An 18,271-nucleotide genomic window follows, 5' to 3' on the forward strand; every position below is an offset into this window, starting at 1 on the left:
ATTCCTCTTTGCACAATAATCTTCCAGCCACCTGGGTCCTAACTGTCCTCTGCACATGCACTCTGCTATGTTTCCTAGAAAACCCGAAGTGCCGTCAAAAGACACCAGCTTGGTGTCAATTACACACCCAAAACGCTTGCTCAATACTGGAACTGCGGACGTGAGCGTCAATTTGTCAGAAAAGCACATCTTATCACTCATTTATCTGCGTGCGCATCCGCCCGGCTAATCGATCCGTTTCACGCTCCAATGAAACTTTGGATCAAACTTTCCGTGAGTTCACCGTGCGAACGTTTGCTTCACCTGTTGTCAAACTGCCATGTTTCGATCCGTGTTTGTCACGACTTTCAAACGAGGTGTTTGAGCGACGTGCGCGCATACTGTAAACCAACAAATCCGTTTTGTGCATAAGCACTTTTGTGCTGTGTTTCTCGCACACGCCACCCGAGTACAAATGGACCGCCGGGTGACACGTCATGACATTCAGGCTGTAATTATGTCATCTTCCAGCCGGGACGCGGGGGCGGCGTCAGGATGCTAAAATACTCGATAGCATTTTTTGTCCAACGCGATAAACTTCGACAAGAAAATAAAGGGTCGTCCTGACAGGTAAGTCGTGTGGGTAACAAAATTATCCATCCGTCTATTTTATCAATCGCTTATTTTAAATAAAGAACCCAAACAACTAATACCTAAATACTTAAAGCTACTACAATGCAAACAATAATAGTAGGCGTGTGTTGCATTCAAGAAACACGGATTTGGAATGATCCAACGTTGCAAATGTTTTCACAACATGCTCAGTCTTAAAAAATCCTTTACTTGCTTGAGTGTTCCGAACACAACACGAGCAGCATGTTCCGCCATCTCCCTGGCAACATTGTCATAGTGAAGTGGGCCGGCTCTGAAACAATTTGTGTTGTAGTTCAATGAACACGCTGATTTCCGGATCACATGAAGACTACAGAGGGAGAGGGAATTAGAATTTCCCAAGGTAAACTTTTTCAACCATTTTAAAATCACCCCGCGCCTTTTCGAATTAAAAATGAACGTGAATTAACCCTTTCTTACTGGGAGACAGTTTTGTTATTGAGTAACACAGGCGCAGCTTAGAGTTGCGCTGCTTTAGTGTAATATTTACAGGTGATTGGCATACTGCCAGGCGGAACTGAGCGTCTCTGCCTCAGTACACAGATTCTTGGTTCCTGTGCGGAGTTTACGTTCTCCCCATGCTTGCGGGGTGCGGGAGTTTTCTGCTGGTACCCGTACTCCAATTTCCTCCTACATTCCGAAAAACATGTTCGATTGAGGACTAAATCGATACTAGTCTCGGCTCCGCCTCATATGTTGAGGTTCGTTCGTGGAGGAGGTGACATGGTTCGAATCCCGTGCCAATCGCATCTTCCCTGCATTATATTATTCCCTCCCTCTCTTCCTGTCGTCTTCAGCTGCCCTGTCCATTAAAAAAAAAAAAGTAATATTAAAACGGTTGTTCTTTCAGAAATCCTTGCTTCTATTTCTTCTATTATTTATCTGTCTCACTTCTTTCTATCACGCAAACAACAGGAACAGGGGTTTTTAGCCTTTCTTTCCTTTCCTTTTCTTTTCTTTTTTTTTTTTTTAATTTTAAATATCAGCTGTATATGCCCTGCAGGTGACTGGTGACTAGTCCGGGATGTACCTGGACTGCTCAATTAGTAGGGGTGTGAATTGCCTAGTACCTGACGATTCGATTCGTATCACGAATCACAGGTCACGATTCGATTCGATACCAATTAATCCCGATACGAATTTATAAGTCGATTGTTGCGATTTTTTTTCATTCAAATTTAGAAAATACTAATCAGTAAGCTTGTAGAGTGTAAGATTTATATGAAAATGTATTATTTATTTATCTGAAATTTCAGTCTTATAGAGGTTGTAATCTGTTTCATGTTTGAACAGCATTAAAATAAAATATTAAGGCTTAATGTTCCGTTCATATAACATTCTTCCATGCTCAAGGTGTGAATCCAAAAAAAAAAAAAAAAAAAAAATCGATTCGAGAATCGCGTTGTAGTATCGCGATATATCGCCGAATCGATTTTTTTTTTTTAACACCCCTATCAATTAGTATTGGCTAATTCTTAAAGTGGAGGTCAGCTGTTTGTTTTCACACGGCCCACTGAATGCAAAGCAAAATTTGAGCCTTTGTTACAGATAATGCCTGATGAAGTGCCTTGGATTGGACCATGGAGGCCCCACAGACCACGAGGGCCCATAGCTGCTCTCTATAGCAGCCCAGGGCCAAAGTATGCACTACCTTCATTGACAGGTACAATACCTTTTTCTTTTTCTCCCCTACCAGTGTTAAGATTTGTTGTATCATAAGATATTGAGTGTTCTTTTTTCTCTTTTCTCCCTTCAACAGGATCTACGTTACATGATCCGACAAAATTCAAAGCCCCCAGTTATAGCTTTCGGGACAAACACTATGACACAAGCACGCAAGAAATCTCACCCGGACCTAAACACCTCATCCCGTCCAATATCACCAAAACTGGTCGTGATGGGACACCAGCGTTTTCGTTCGGAAGTCGCCCCAAGGACCTGGCGCGCTTCCACATCCCTGCACCCAGTGAGCATGATGCATGTTGTTTTTTTTTGTTGTTTTTTTTAAAGCTTGGCTACCTTGATAATAATCTCATTTTCTTTGACTATTTTTAGACCAATACCACCTTGAAAGTTCAGACAAGGTCGCTTATCACTCCTCTCCTTCATATACGTTGTCCGGGAGGGGGAAACAAGTTGTACATAGCAACCAGACTACACCCGGTAACTTTTCTCTTCTTGACATTTCTTACACTTCTTACACAGGATAGACGCGTATTAACTTTTACCATCTTAAATGATTTTTTTTTTAAATCAGCATGTGTAGGATATTGGAACACAAATGTGCATCAGATAGACAAAATAAAAAAAGTCACAGTCATAATTAGCATCTACGCAACCTCTAATATTATTGCAGCTTATTGAGTTTCAAAAACTTTTGCCTCATTTATGTTTGCATGACTTTGTATTGCCCCCTAGTGGCCAAGTCACAAATCAAAAGGAGCCACAATGTAACCATGATGCATGTTCCGTTGATCGGAAGGGATAAAAGAAAAAGAAAAAACTTAAATTATCTAACAGTTTTGTCCAATGTCCCGCAGGTCCAGCATCCAACAGTCTACCTCCTGTGTTTGGGCCCAAAACTGTGAACATACGCGCAGCACCCGCACATTCGCTCTACGGTCGTGGTAAAAATGGCAACTTCATGGAAGACTACACAAAGGTAAATACAGTATGTTGCTTACAACACTGACGAGACACCAAAGGGACACGGATGATCACAATTTACTCAGACTCGCACGTGACGATTGTCCCTCGCACACATAGTAACTCACTTCAGCGGAAAAACAGCAATTCCTGGTGTTCTGATCAGGGAACAAGGTTTTCAGGCTCCAAGTATCTCGATTGTGCCTGTAGTCGCGTTGCTCTACTTCTGTTTGACAGTCTTGTGCCAATGTGTCACATTCACATCCAGAATGTTAAAATCCCTGCCACAGTTTGGCTTTAGCCACAAATGAGCGGCTGAGTGGAAGTACCTTTGGCTAAAACCAAACTGCGGCAATATTTTAACTTTCTGGACCTCCATTTGACACCTCTGGCAAAGGGTAGTTTTATTATCCCCCCCCCCCCCAAAAAAAAATCAAAAAAAAAATTCAGAAAACCTCCGAAAGCCAAGCTCAGTACAAGATTGTGGGAGTTAGCTCATGAGTGTACAGCTAATGGTTGATACCTTGTCAGTCACACCCTCTATCCCTGGGGAAATTCAAAAGGCATATGGAGCAACGTTAATTGCATTTCCTTTGTTTTGTTTTTTCTGTTTTTTGTTTTTTACATAATTTTGACTGACATTGCAAGGTCCACAAAATATTCTGTTCTATTGCTATAAAAACATGGAACCGACCAAAAGAACGATGAGTCTCTCCTTTCATCAGGAAAGAAAGTATATTTGTATCTGTTTTCCGTTTTGCAGCAGTTAGCATTAGAATATAGCTAAGCTTCATCATTATTCATAAACCTGTTGAAAACACTGGGAAGAGCTTCTTGCAACATGGCCCTGGCTGATCTCTTATACTCTGCTGCCACCACCTTTTTTTTTTTTGTAATAACTACCATTGCTTTAAGTGACCTCTTCATGCCAGAAGCTGTATCAAAGCCTTCTGTATGCTCTAGCATAAAAAACAAAATGTATAAATATATTTTTGGACGTGCAGGCCAAAGTATTAAAAAATGTATATATACATTTTTGGGTTTGAATGAGTTAAATGACATGCAGAACACCAACAAACGGTTAAAAATATTAGTGCTGCTGTCAAGTAAAAGTGCTAAGTGTGATAGATTGTTGATGTTCTTCAAATAACAAAGTTCCCCTTTAAGCTTCTTGTACTTTCCCTTTCAGTCTCCAGGCCCTGCAGCCTATCAAGCTGTGGATCCCCAAATTTACCTAAACAAATCCCCTCAGTACAGCATGCCAGGTCGCAAGTTCATCCCTGAAGGCGCTACGAGGACGCCAGCGCCTGGAGTCTACCGCCCTGAGAAGGTGGGGGATGTCTTGTGTCTTCTTGGAGCAAATTATGCATTTTTTCCCACAATGAAAAACAGTTTAGATCTGCTTGCGAAGGTCAACGAGTCCTGAGCAACTGCGATGTCATTTTCAGTCGACAGCAATTGGAAAAATGGCCGCCCCCTGAGATGAGAGGGGGGGGTGTTGATAGTTGTTTTTTTGCTGCTTAGTTCATGATCCACCAATGCAAAATCATAATGTCGGGTTTACACCAGTGTTGTTCTGATACCGTTTTTTGGCCCCCGATATTGATACCGATACACAGCTTTGCCGATACCGATACTATACCGATACCTAAGTTTTTTTTTCCTCAACATGAAAAAGCTGTCCTGCCATTGGTTCAGAGCATTCAAGGGCCAATAGGATATCTTAGGCCGGCATACAGTGAACATGTCACATATCAGTAAATGTCGTGCACGAGCAAGAGACAAGATGCTGCATCCAAAACCCTATATTAGCGTTGGAATTAATGGTATCGGCATGTTACTTGTGAGTAGTCACCGATACCGATACCACTGTTTTAGTGCAGTGCCGGCGCCTCTGCCGATACCAGTATTGGTATTGGAACAACACTAGTTTACACTAGTGGGGGAACATAGAATATATTTTTGTAAAAAATATTTTTGCGTTGACTTCCACTTTTAAAACATTGATTCCCAGCCTTCACTGAGACAAGGCACATATTTTACATATCAAAAACAAAATCTCACAGCACACTGTACGACACTGAAAATGCCACAAAAGGTAGACATGCTAAAATCCAACAGTTTAAAGCCACCGCTGAATATATTCAAGTATGTTTTTCAATGTAAAGGTGTGGAAGAGTTTCACCCAGATTGTCTGTCTGTGAAATTCAGGTTTGTAAATTATAAACCACTGTAATGGCTAACAGACGCCTGTAGATGGTGGTGTTTTCATCACTGTCACTGTTCGGCTTTTCCTAATAGTTTCCTCCGCTTTTTGGTCAGAAGCCATTATGTTTTTGGTGAAACCAACTTACTAAAGTTTGAAAAAAATATGAAATGAAACTAGTTTTTTTTTTCCTAGTCAAATAAGAAAGCATACACTTTTGGTCGGTTTGGTGCTAAATGTTAAATATGGGGAACTCTTGAGTCAATAACAGGTTTCTGACATTCATCATCTTCCATGTCCAGACTGCAAATGAATCCTGACCATACAACAAAATTTATAGTTTTTCTTATTTCATTTCACACTTGATAGAAGTAGGCACTTGGTTTCACAATTAAAAATTCATTTTTTGGAGGTTAAAGCAAATGTTCTTATTTTTGTCCAGGTCACCACCACACATTCCAAAGCGCCAGCCTACACCTTTGGACTGCGTCACTCGCAATACACCGTATGCCCCATCATGGATGCAGATCGATACCAACAGTCACTCTCCTTTCTTTGAACCGGACACAGTGGCAGCAGAAGAAGCAAAGTGGTCAAAGTCAGCGGATGAGATTTGTTGATATCACAGTTCAGCATTTGCAATACTTTGTCTCATCTGTGAATGTTGTCCACAATTGCAATTCTACTGTTGCTCCTCAATTAAGGCTTACTAAAATTCCAAGAAATATACCCTGCAGGTAGCACTTGTGAACTCAATTATGTCAGGGAAATTAACTACAGGTACATTGTGTTCTACTATATTTTTTTTTAATAAAAAAAAATACTGCAAGTAATTGTTCTTTAGCTTGTAAAACAGTGCAGTTACAGTAAGGTAAAAATTCATTCACTGGCTAGTCATTTTTATTTGACTTCTATTTTGGCAATAATGTTTTCTTTTTTTGTGTGTGTGTCCAAAATTAAACACACTATTTTCAGACACGTTTCTAAAGCAATTTAGTAGGTTCCTTCAGAATGGTGCACAAGACATTCAAAATAGCCCATTGAGAACATGCGGGGGGGAATGGCAAATAGTCTTGCCCCTTGTCAACTCATGTCAAAATACATCCATTTCACTATTAAAAAGTCGCTTTGGGCTTAGTTGTATAAGTACTGTATTGACATAACCGAAATTGTCCTTTATGTATATTGGATTGTACAAATAAAACATGTAAACAATTTATATTGTATATGCATACGTATAGATATTTATATATAGTGTCATGTACAGATGATTCATGTGGAGAATTCTGAATAAACATTTCAAATGAGTCCACGTGGTGATGTCATTTTATGACATCTCGGGACATGCTAGGACAGCACATGCCAGTAAAGCCGAGTTACTGTATATTTTTCAGATTTCTTATTTGGTCAGAATTTACAACGAATGTATCATGAAACAATCCATCCATCCATTTTCTTGACCGCTTATTCCTCACAAGGGTCGCGGGGGTTGCTGGCGCCTATCTCAGCTGGCTCTGGGCAGCAGGCGGGGGACGCCCTGGACTGGTTGCCAGGCAATCACAGGGCACACAGAGACAAACAACCATCCACACTCACAAGCACACCTAGGGACAATTTGGAGCGCCCAATTAACCTGCCATGCATGTCTTTGGAATGTGGGAGGAGACCGGAGTACCCGGAGAAGACTCACGCGGGCACGGGGAGAACATGCAAACTCCACCCAGGAACGCCGGAGCCTGGACTCGAACCGGAGTCCTCAGAACTGGGAGGCGGACGTGCTAACCACTCGGGCACCATGCCATCATGAAACAATGAAGTTCGAAAATTTTTAGTATTGAAGAAAATTTGTCTGTATGGATGCGATGGACATTTCTGAGCTTTCCATCGTACTCGGTGAAAGAAAGCTCTCAGCTCATTGAAAAGCATTGGACTTCGGATGGTTGTAATTTGATGTGTCAGGATTATTTTGATTTCAAAATGCGATGAAACGTCATTTGGCTACTATAACAATCTACTAGTTTGCAGTCAGTGGCAAATACAATACCAATATGCCGTTTTTCACCGTGTAAGGTGCGTTTGCATTGAGGACATATCAGAAATGCCCGGATGTTTGGAAGTATCCATGTTTGACCCAATTGACAATTCCGAACATCCTGGCATTTCTGATACTTCCTCAATGCAACACAGTGCAAATGCTTCCTACGGTGAAAACAAACGGCACATGCTAACAAACGACATCTCATCACATTTTACAATCAAAATAATCCTTACAAATCAAATTACAACAATCCAAAATCTAATGCTTTTCAGTGAGCGGAGAGATTTATTTTTTTATTTTTTTACTGAATTGACCGCTGTTCCTGTGATGTCATCTTGGAATTGTCAATAGCAGCCTGAAGAGAACACCTGAACAACTCATAACAGTAGAAACATAAATAAATGATTTTTTTTTTATTTAAGCAAAAAAACTAGTTTCTCCCGGTTAACTTTACATGATGTATAGCTGTGTGTTGTCGGGGCAGAAATTGCGTTTTGTGTGTGATTCAATTAAATTAAAACAGTGTCATAAACTGCAAGGGCACAGTCATTGTTACAAAAAAGTAATGAAAAAAATAAAATTGTTTGTGCGTCACTGTAGCGATATCTGTTTTCTCTGTTGGGGTAAAGTCACCTGCCTTGAACACCTGTTGAACTAAATAGCCTACTCATGTTTTAATTATCCATCCATCCATCCATCCATCCATCCATCCATCCATCCATCCATCCATCCATCCATGCACACCTGTTGAACTAATAGCCTACTCATTTCCTTTCCTTTTATTATTTTTTGAACATATAAACAGATGAACAGCAGAGATAAAACAAAAAACAACAACAATCAAAATAGAAGAAAATCCCAATAACATAATCATTCAATTAATCATAACTTACATGTTCAAAAGGGAGTAGGAAGAAGTTAAAAACTTATCTAGTCCTACCCCTTTTACTAAATATATTTAAACTTATTTCATTATTAATACAATTTTAATTTACTAATTATTAAAAATAATAATAAAATAATAAATGATATATATAACCCAAGTTATATATATATAGTTATATATATATATACACATATATATACACAAGTGCACTTAACATATTCACATTTACCAAAAACATATATACATAAATTTACTAAACATATACCATAATACCTATCCAGATCACTTACACATACTCACATGTACATTTTTCATATACTGGTCTGACATAGATAATTTTTTTGAACTTTACTTTTAAACATTTTTTTAAACTCCAGCATTGAGTCACAATTTTTCAGATCAATCCCCAAATGATTCCACAGATCAACACCTTTTACAGATACACACCTTTGCTTAATATTTGTTCTTGTTTTGGGTTTTTTGTACACACTTGTACCCCTTATATCATAAGGACTGTGTCTAATTTCAAATAACTTCTGAGTACTGTGGCAGAGTGAATTGTTATAAACTTTATACATTATTTGTGCTATTTTAAAATCCACCAAGTCATAAAATTTCATTGCATTTAATTTAATAAATAGTGGATGTGTTGGCTCTGTATACTTTGATCCATTAATAATTCTTATAGCTTTCTTTTGCAATTTGAAAACGGTGTTAGTATTTGTTTTATATGCCATTCCCCATAATTCCACACAATAGGTCAAATATGGTAATAATAATGAACTATATAATATATATAATGATTTCATGTTTAAAACATCCTTACTTTTATAGAGTATCCCTATGATTTTTGACATTTTCCTTTTAACAGTTTCTATGTGTGGCTTCCAACATAATTTATCATCGATAATAACTCCAAGGAATTTATTTTCATTCACCCTTTCTATTTCAATTGAATCCACCATAATTTTGACTTGATGAGTGATTTGTCTAGTGCCAAAAACTATGAACTTGGTTTTATTTAAATTCAATGATAATTTATTTACATCAAACCATTTTTTTAATATATTCAATTCATACTCCACAGTAGTCAGAAGCTGCTTCAGGTTTTCTCCTGAACAATAGAAAGTTGTATCATCAGCAAATAAGACACTTTTCAATGTTTTTGAGACACAGCAAATATCATTTATATACAGTATAAATAATTTAGGGCCGAGCACAGACCCTTGGGGAACTCCATGAGTGAGCTTCATGTGTTCTGATTGTACATTATTAAACTGCACATACTGATATCTATTTTCCAAATAACTTTTCATCCACTTATAAGCTAAACCTCTTATTCCATATTTCTTTAATTTATTCATTAATATAGAATGATCTATAGTATCAAAAGCTTTTTTTAAATCCATAAAAATCCCAACAGTAAATTTTTTATTATCTATTTCGGTAGATATTGCTTCTACAAGCTCCATGACTGCCATTGAGGTGGTCCGTTTTTCTCTAAACCCATATTGGGTTTCACTTAAGAGCTTATGTTTCTCAATAAAATTATCCAATCTATATGAAAATAATTTTTCTAGAATTTTTGAGAACTGTGGCAACAATGATATTGGTCTGTAGTTATTAAACGTGTGTCTTTCTCCACTTTTATGAACAGGAATGACTTTGGCTATCTTCATTTTTGATGGAAATATACCAGTTTTAAATGATAAATTACAAATATATGTAAAAGGTTGTACAATATATTCTATAATACTTTTTACTAATGTCATATCAATGTTAAGACAGTCAGTAGACTTTTTATTTTTTAATGTTTTCACAACATTTAATACTTCAATATCATTAACACCATTAAGGAACATAGTGGATGAATTATTTACGATGTTCTTATCTATTTCATGTTTGTTTCTTGGCTCTGGGATTTTATTTGCCAAGTTGCTGCCCACGTTAACTAAATATTCATTAAAATTATTAGCTATGTCAGAAATTTCATCAATTACCATATCGTTATCTTTTATAAAATATTGTGGAAAATTTGTTTGTTTAGAACTTTTTTTAATTACATGATTTAGTGTTTTCCATATTTCTTGTGTATTGCTTTTATTCTGTTCTAATAATTCATAGTAATAATCTTTCTTTCTTATTCGAATAATATTTGCTAATTTATTTTTATAGATCTTATACTTTGTTTCAGCTTCCACAGTTCTCAATTTAATAAATCTTTTATATAAATCATTTTTCTTTTTACATGCATTCTGTATTCCTTTCGTCATCCATGTCTTATTTGGACCTTTATACTTTCTTGTAATCTTAATTGATGGACAATGTTTATTATATAAAGAAATAATGGTTGACTGAAATTCACTATATGCAATATCAGGATCGTTATTTGAATAAACCTCAGACCAGTTGTGTTTCTCTAAATCCAACTTAAAGGCAGCCATGGAGCATGTTGTTCTTGCTCTAGTTTCAAATGTGTAAGTAATCGGCTTCATTTTTTTATCAAAATAATCATAAAAAATTGCAAAAATCGGGAGGTGATCACTTATATCATTAATAAGTAGTCCACTTTCTATTTTAAGGTCAATTTTATTTGTGAATATATTATCAATTAGTGTAGCTGTATCGATTGTTATTCTACTAGGTTTTATAATAACAGGAAATAAACTATTACTATACATCATATTTATAAAATCAGTTGTTTTCTGATGTCCATTAGGATTTAATAAATCAATGTTAAAATCACCACACAATATTCGCAATTTTTTATCATTTGTATAACTAAGGATATCTGTTAACTTATCGTTAAATGTATCAAGACATGATCCTGGTGTCCTATATATACAACTTATAATTACGTTTGATATATTTTTTATGTGAACTTCAATAGTTACACATTCCATTACATTATCCACAGTAGTAGTTAGATGTTCAATTTTACTACATTTGAAAACCTTATCAACATATATTGCAACTCCTCCTCCCCTTCTGTTTTCCCTATTCATTGTAAACAATTCATATCCTTCCATTTCTATATCGCTTATTTTCTCATTATCAAGCCATGTCTCTGATATGGCTATAATTTGGAATTTATTTATTTTACTCAAGAATTTTTTAATTTCTGTAAAGTTTTTATATAGACTTCTACTATTAAAATGTATGATTGAGAATGCACGAAAATCCTTACTTACATTTACATTGAATTGCTCATTAGTGTGGTACTTGCAGGCAAGGTCATAGTTGTTACTACATAAAAATTTATCTGGGTCAATGCCATTTTCTGGATCAGATGTCTTATGTTCCGTATAATCAAATATTTGTAATTTTTTTGTGTTTGGGTATAGATTTTCCATTCTAGTATTTGTCAACTTTTCGTCATCAAGTGTATTGTGTCTTCCTTCATTTTATTGATGAGTTGTGTTGGTGCAAGTGTCTGGGTGTGCTTGTACGGGGATGAATTATAAGCTTGTCGTATTTTAGGTAGGCAATCTCTCCTCTTTCCCGTGCTGCTTTCATTTCTGGTATAAGTTCTTTCCGTTTTTTTCGAACAATATCAGTAAAATCCTCATTTATGTATATTTTTGTGCCCTTAAGATGTTTTGTTTTTTGTAGAATTTTTGTTTTATCTTTGTATTTTTCAAATTTAACTGTAATTGTCCTGGGTCTGGTCCTCCCAGTTTCCCGTTTGCCAGTCCGATACACACGCTCCAATTCTATCTTCTCCTGAAATTGTAATTTATCTCTGAATAGTTTCATTACTTTATCTTCGGTGTCAGTCCATGTTTCTCCTGGTGATTCTTCAATTCCATCAATAATCAGATTGTTTCTTTTACACTGTCCTTCTAAATATTCCATTTTATCATTTAAAATAATTAAACTGTCACATATTTTGTACATTTCAGTTTGCATGGTTTTACCGTTTTCAATGTGATTACTTTGAGTTGTTTTAAGATCATCCACCTCCTTTTGCGTATATTGCAGACTCCCCTTCACTTCTTGTAGTTCTCTGGTGATATTGTCAATGCGTGCATTAGTTGAATCCAGTATTATTTTAACAAATCCTTTAAATTGTTCCTGTTGTTGATTTAGGAGTGTATTGAAAAGTTCGTTTTGTTGTTGTAGCATTTTGTTTACCTGTGTGAGCGTTAAGTAGTCCTCCTCCGGTTTTGAGTCCTGTTTCTGTTTTGGTGGCATGTTGTTGTCCAAAGTATCCTGAGATTGAGGGTTCCCCCTCCTTCTCTTCCCCCTCGCCGTACTGCAGTCACGTGTAAATGGCGAAAAACAACGATGCAGGCAAGCCCGGTGAGCAAAACAGGCAAGCCCGCCGAGTAGCAGCAACTGAGAGACGATCAGGCAAGTCCGGTGCGCAACGACGACGGCGGAACTGGGCAGGCCCGGCGTCGAGTAGCTGCGGCGGTCGATTCACCAGGCAAGCCCCGGTGCGTAGCGATGATGGCAGAGCTGGTCAGGCGCCGCGTCGAGAAGCATCGACCGTCAATCCAGCCGACGAACCCGGCAGGCAGCTGCAACCAGAGACCCCGGCCCGCCGAAACGGCAGCGACGGCGAAACAGGCTGGCGACAGCGGAACTGGTGGAACAGGCCCCTGAGCAGCGGCAACGGTTGTTCCGGCATGTAAGCCCGGCTAGCAGTTTCGACGGTGGAACCATAAGCTCCGGCCCGCCGAACGGCAGCGACGGTGGAACAGGCAAACAAGCACAGTGAGCACGGTGATGGCAGAACTTTGGCGTGTTAAAGGATTTAAAAACGTCGTATATTAAACGTTGTGAATTAAAACTTACAGACACGGGCCCCGTAACAGGGCCCGGTGATGTAGTTTATCTCCATATAATTAATGTCGAGCAGCAAGGCTCATCTGTTTTAATTGTCCATCCATCCATCCATCCATCCATCTATCCATCCACCCATCCATCCATCCATCCATCCAATTTCTTAACCTCTCAAGGGTCATGGCTTCGGGCAATTGGGGGGTGGGGGGTTACACCCTAGACTGGTGACCAGCCAATTGCAGGGAACACAGAGACGAACAACCATCCACACTCACAAGCACACCTAGGGACAATTCGGAGTGGTCAATTAACATGCCATGCGTATCTTTGGAATGTGAGAGGCAAGCGGAGTACCCGGAGAAAACCCACACAGGCACGGGGACAACATGCAAACTCCACCCAGGAAGGCCGAAGCCCGGACTCGATCTCATGTCCTCAGAACTGGGAGGCGGACGTGCTAACCAGTCACCACAGTGCCACCCTGTTTTAATTATATGTATGTATTGCTATCATTATTATTTGTATTTACCTTCTTTGAGTACAGCAAAAGTACAGTGTTGCTATTACTCATGAAATGAGAGGTGGCTGGCCTTCTCCTGCGGGTGGGACAGTCGTCCTGGAGGCCCCTGGGGAATGTGGTGCTCTTCACTCTGTGTGGGGCGCCGTGGTCAATCTGGTCTCTGGGATCACACAGGTTCCTGTGGTGGTGGTCCATCATCCCTCAGTGTGGATGAGCTCCTCCTTGGTGCCTTTCCTCACATGGTTTCTCCGTGCCTCGCCATGTTGTTGTTGTTATTATTGTTGTGTTTTGTGTGTGTGATAATGGGGATGTTGGGGGCGGGGTGGGTATTTGTTTTTATTGTACTATGGATGTTTTAATTGTTCAGCACCTTGAGTTGCATTTCCATGAACGAAAGGGAAAGGTGCTATATAAATAAAGTTTGATTGATTGATTGAAACTAAACTACACTTTCGTTACTATATTTGGCCAGTTGGCCCTTTGACCCAACACTGGTCCTAAGAAGACACAGGAGACACAGGAACAGTAGTAATGCATGGCTGGAACTCATGAACACAGTACATTCTGTATTTGAACAAGCAAGTCCATTTTTGTGTTATCGTTTTTTTTTGTTTTTTTTAAACAGACGTTTTTAATGCACGTTCTACTACTGTTACTACAGCTGCTGCTCCTCTTGCTGCTACGATTACTACTACTACTACTACTACTACCACTACTACTACTACTACTACTACTACTACTACTAAACCACTGGCGGCGACACAAGTCGCATGAACACCCGTGCATTCAAAAATCAAAATGAGTCAAAAATCAAAATGGGTCAATAAAAGTAACGTTGTCTTTGCTTTCATCATAGCGCCATCTGCTGGATAACTGGTGAATAAAACTCGGCTCGGCCCAGTCTACACAGTCGCAGCCTGGCCTTGGAGGGACGGAGCCATGACGTCATCGCTACTTACAGCAATTTTATGTGCTGTGTTTCGCGCACACGCCACCCTAATTCAAAATACATCATCACATTTGGCCTCTAATTACGTCTAACGCAAGGGGCGGCGTCAGAATGCATTAAATGCATGATAGCATCTGGTTAGCATGTAATAGCATTCGACGTGCTCCAATTTCACCGGAAGTCCAAGGGAACCCCGTGACAGGTTAGTTGCATGCTCAAAGGTGCTCCATGTTTGTCATGTTAAAAGTTTATTTAATTTACTTTACAAGTTGTTTATCGTTTTATTATATTATAAAAATTATCATCCAATAATTTATTTATATATGAAATGTTAATATGAATAATTGAAAATGTACAGTATCAAATCAAATAACAAAATCAACACTCCTGAATACACCCAATAAACATTTAGATTTATTTTTGATCGAGTGAATTTGTATTTAATTCCAGTGAGTTGTAATTCCTTTAGAAAGAATCATGGCTGAGTAAAGTGGTCATCTCCCAACCTGAAAGTTCTGGGTTCAGTCCTCAACCTTGCCCATGTCTAAGTTTTGTTGAGCAAGATACAGAACCCCAATTTGCTCCCACTGGACATGGCAGTAGCCCGCCATTGATGTATGAATGTGTGCATGAATGTGAGCCTTTGTAAACCGCTTAATTTGTGCATTATGTGGTGTAGATTAAAAAAATACCTTACAATCTAAGGTTTTTTTGTTTTTGTTTTTTAATGTGAGCAACATTTCATCTCAGGCTTAGATGAAATGTTGCTCACATAATATCCATCCATTTAGCTTGGCGATCACTACTTAGGATGGTATATGATCCATGTGCTCATGTTAACCTCCTGTACATTAACAGTTAATGTACTGTACAGTGAAAAAAAAATGTATACTGGGTACTACTATCAAATCATGTGTCTACTATCTTCATTTAGCTCATGCCTGGTGAAAAGCCTAATGTTGTGGTGGCGAGGCCCACCAGATCACTGTATGCCCTTCCTTCACTCACAGGTAAAACACAAGTAGTGTATTTCCTTAAATAGGGAGTACACTCTCCTGATTATCAGTATTTACACTCTACACGTGCCAAGGCCCACTTCAAATAAACTCTTGATACTCTCTGGCTTTGCAACAGTGTAAAATCTCTTACAATATTCTTCTTCTTCTTCTTCTTCTTCTTCTTCTTCTTCTTCTTCTTCTTATTATTATTATTATTATTATTATTATTATTATTATTATTATTATTGTTATTATTATTATTATTAGTAGTAGTAGTAGTAGTAGTAGTATTATTATTACTACTACTATTATCGTCATTATTATCGTTATAAGCAATATGATTTTGCTGATATTCTGATTAGTGGTAGCATAACATCTGTCTTCCCGTTCCATCTAGGCGCTAATAACCACGATCCGACAAAATCCAAAGCGCCAAGTTACACGTTTGGCAAAACATGTCATCTTAGCAAACCACACGTCTCACCAGGACCCGCCCACTTTATCCCCTCCAACATCACCAAAACTGGCCGCGATGGAACACCGGCATTTTCATTCGGCAGACGTCGAAAGGAGCGGGCACGTGACGAATTCCCTGGGCCCAGTGAGCAAAACACATGAATGTTGAACTGTGAAAATGATATACATTAAACACGCTTGCAGCAATTGTATACTTTTCTTGTGCTTTCTTTCTTTCTTTTTCTTTTTTAGACTGCTACCACATTGCCAATGCAGAGAAGGTCACATTTCATTCTTCTCCTGCGTATACGTTGTCAACAAGGTGGAAACAAGTAGCACCAAGCTACCTATTCACCCCCGGTAACGATGTTTCTAACATTTTACTAATAGATAATCCTTATCAATGGCAGCTGCTGCATTTGTATGTTGTGTTCTAATTTTTTTCTCTCCAGTGACTAGACACTTAGACTAGGCACTTGCCTGCTATGTTGCTATACAAAATTTAATAGGCTCCACTTTACCAGGCAGACTTCTGCGAAGAGTTTACACTATCACCCAAGCTCTTAATTCTGATGTCTCATGATTACATGTCAACCTTTGGTTAGCTTACCGATTAGCATGGCTTCTCCATCTTTCCTTGTCATCCTTTTATGAGAACTATTGTGTTGTAGCTTATTTGCCAGCTCGCAGGCAATGATTACTGACTTAGGAGTGACTCTGCTGTCACCCAGGAATGCTCTTTGGGACTTCTCAGCGATTGTTTCTCAGTTTTGTTATTCAATGTGTTTTAATGAGGCACCCTCACAAACTGAATTCTGATTAAAACCCCTGTATAATACTCCACCTTGATTTTTATTTTATTTATTTTTAACAAACAAACAAAAAATAATTTTATTTACAGGATATTAAATGTTATCCTGATCATGGAAAAATATCTATTTTTAACATCTTTATTTTACTACTTCGCTACTCTTTTTTTTTTTTTTTTTTTTTTCAAGTAATGTGACCACCATGAATGGTGGGGTGGCAACTGATCTTGAATATTGATACAGTGACAGTGAAATGTGATATTTATCTTTAACACTGATACAATATATGTGATATTTCATATTTTGTCTTCACTGCAGGTCCAGCATCCAACATGCTACCTCCTGTTCTGGGATCAAAAACTGTGAACATACCTACAGTCCCCTCACACACAATCTGTGGTCGCACCAAAATGGGCAACTTTTGTAATGATTTGGCAAAGGTAGACATATATAAGACCCCATTATATATATAAATAAATCCATCTTGGTTTAATTGATACGTCCTCCTTCAGACTCCAGGCCCTGCAGCTTATCAAGCTGTGGACCTCAAAACTTACCTAAAGAAGTCTCCAGAGTACAGCATGCCAGCCCGCAAATTCCTACCCCCAAGCATTACAAGGACGCCAGCACCTGGAGTCTACTGTCCTGAAAGGGTAAAGTTTTTTTTTTTTGAAGAGACTTGCCAAATGTGTTTATATGAACAAGAATTCAGGTTAGAAAAGGGGTGACCCATGGGTCTTATTCCCGAATAAGAGAATATACGGAATTTGCATATGTTTAATGGCATTCAAATCTGTAATAATTGCCAATATTCTGGTTTTAAAAGGTGTAGGAGCCAAATTGCATGTGCTCATCAGTTAACAGGTGTGTAAGATGTCTTTTGACTGCCTTAGTAGTGACGAAGTGTTTAGTATGAAAGGTTCAAACATTTTTTTGTAGAATTGCTTTTTTTGGAAGATCAATTTCACTGTGACTGCGCCTGTGCATTTCTGTGACAGATACACACTTTCCTTTTTAACCACATGTAGGCCTACAGATGACATTATACATATAATTAAGATTTTTTTTATATTGGGCAACTCTGCTAGTAGCCTATAGACTAAGAATAAAGTATGTTGCATTGAAGTAATTGACACACACTGCTATCAATGTTATATTATTTGACTGATTTTTTTGTTTTTTTGTTGTTGTTGTTCTAGGTCACCTCCTCACATCTAAAAGCCCCATCCTTCAGCTTTGGAAGACATCACTCAGAACAAACCATCATCCCTATTACGGATGTGGATCGTTGTCAGCGCTCATTAACGCTAATTTAACATCACCC

General features: G+C 38.2%; 2 protein-coding genes across 5 annotated transcripts; both read left to right on the forward strand.

Moving 5' to 3' along the window:
• Positions 1–126: 126 nt before the first annotated feature.
• Positions 127–6,811, forward strand: cimap1b (ciliary microtubule associated protein 1B). 4 transcript variants are annotated; one of them, XM_077515768.1, is made up of 7 exons: positions 127–273; positions 2,200–2,314; positions 2,411–2,617; positions 2,707–2,814; positions 3,192–3,313; positions 4,487–4,627; positions 5,946–6,811. In XM_077515768.1, the coding sequence occupies exons 1-7, from the start codon at positions 250–252 to the stop codon at positions 6,060–6,062; spliced, it is 834 nt and encodes a 277-aa protein (XP_077371894.1). In that variant the 5' UTR covers positions 127–249; the 3' UTR covers positions 6,063–6,811. The 4 variants fall into 4 exon arrangements, with proteins under 4 accessions (XP_077371894.1, XP_077371895.1, XP_077371896.1 ...); XM_077515769.1 differs by lacking the exon at positions 127–273 and adding an exon at positions 293–609; XM_077515770.1 differs by lacking the exon at positions 127–273 and adding an exon at positions 809–994.
• An 8,004-nt stretch (positions 6,812–14,815) lies between these two features.
• LOC144015517 (ciliary microtubule associated protein 1B-like) lies at positions 14,816–18,263 on the forward strand. Its single transcript, XM_077515573.1, has 7 exons — positions 14,816–14,886; positions 15,619–15,694; positions 16,080–16,283; positions 16,391–16,498; positions 17,266–17,387; positions 17,460–17,600; positions 18,147–18,263. The coding sequence occupies exons 2-7, from the start codon at positions 15,622–15,624 to the stop codon at positions 18,261–18,263; spliced, it is 765 nt and encodes a 254-aa protein (XP_077371699.1). The 5' UTR covers positions 14,816–14,886; positions 15,619–15,621.
• The last annotated feature ends 8 nt before the right edge of the window (positions 18,264–18,271 follow it).

Source organism: Festucalex cinctus, chromosome 3 (assembly GCF_051991245.1).
Source record: "Festucalex cinctus isolate MCC-2025b chromosome 3, RoL_Fcin_1.0, whole genome shotgun sequence".
Lineage (NCBI taxonomy): Eukaryota > Metazoa > Chordata > Actinopteri > Syngnathiformes > Syngnathidae > Festucalex > Festucalex cinctus.

What these genes read in the sequence shown, in the direction of transcription:
- LOC144015517 (XM_077515573.1), top strand. Translation starts at nt 15,622, where the DNA reads ATGCCTGGTGAAAAGCCTAATGTTGTGGTGGCGAGGCCCACCAGATCA. An exon ending in TGCCCTTCCTTCACTCACAG is followed by an intron (nt 15,695 to 16,079) that starts GTAAAACACAAG and finishes CGTTCCATCTAG; the next exon opens with GCGCTAATAACCACGATCCG. An exon ending in TTTGTAATGATTTGGCAAAG is followed by an intron (nt 17,388 to 17,459) that starts GTAGACATATAT and finishes GTCCTCCTTCAG; the next exon opens with ACTCCAGGCCCTGCAGCTTA.
- cimap1b (XM_077515768.1), top strand. Translation starts at nt 250, where the DNA reads ATGAAACTTTGGATCAAACTTTCC. An exon ending in TGCACTACCTTCATTGACAG is followed by an intron (nt 2,315 to 2,410) that starts GTACAATACCTT and finishes TCCCTTCAACAG; the next exon opens with GATCTACGTTACATGATCCG. An exon ending in TCATGGAAGACTACACAAAG is followed by an intron (nt 3,314 to 4,486) that starts GTAAATACAGTA and finishes TTTCCCTTTCAG; the next exon opens with TCTCCAGGCCCTGCAGCCTA.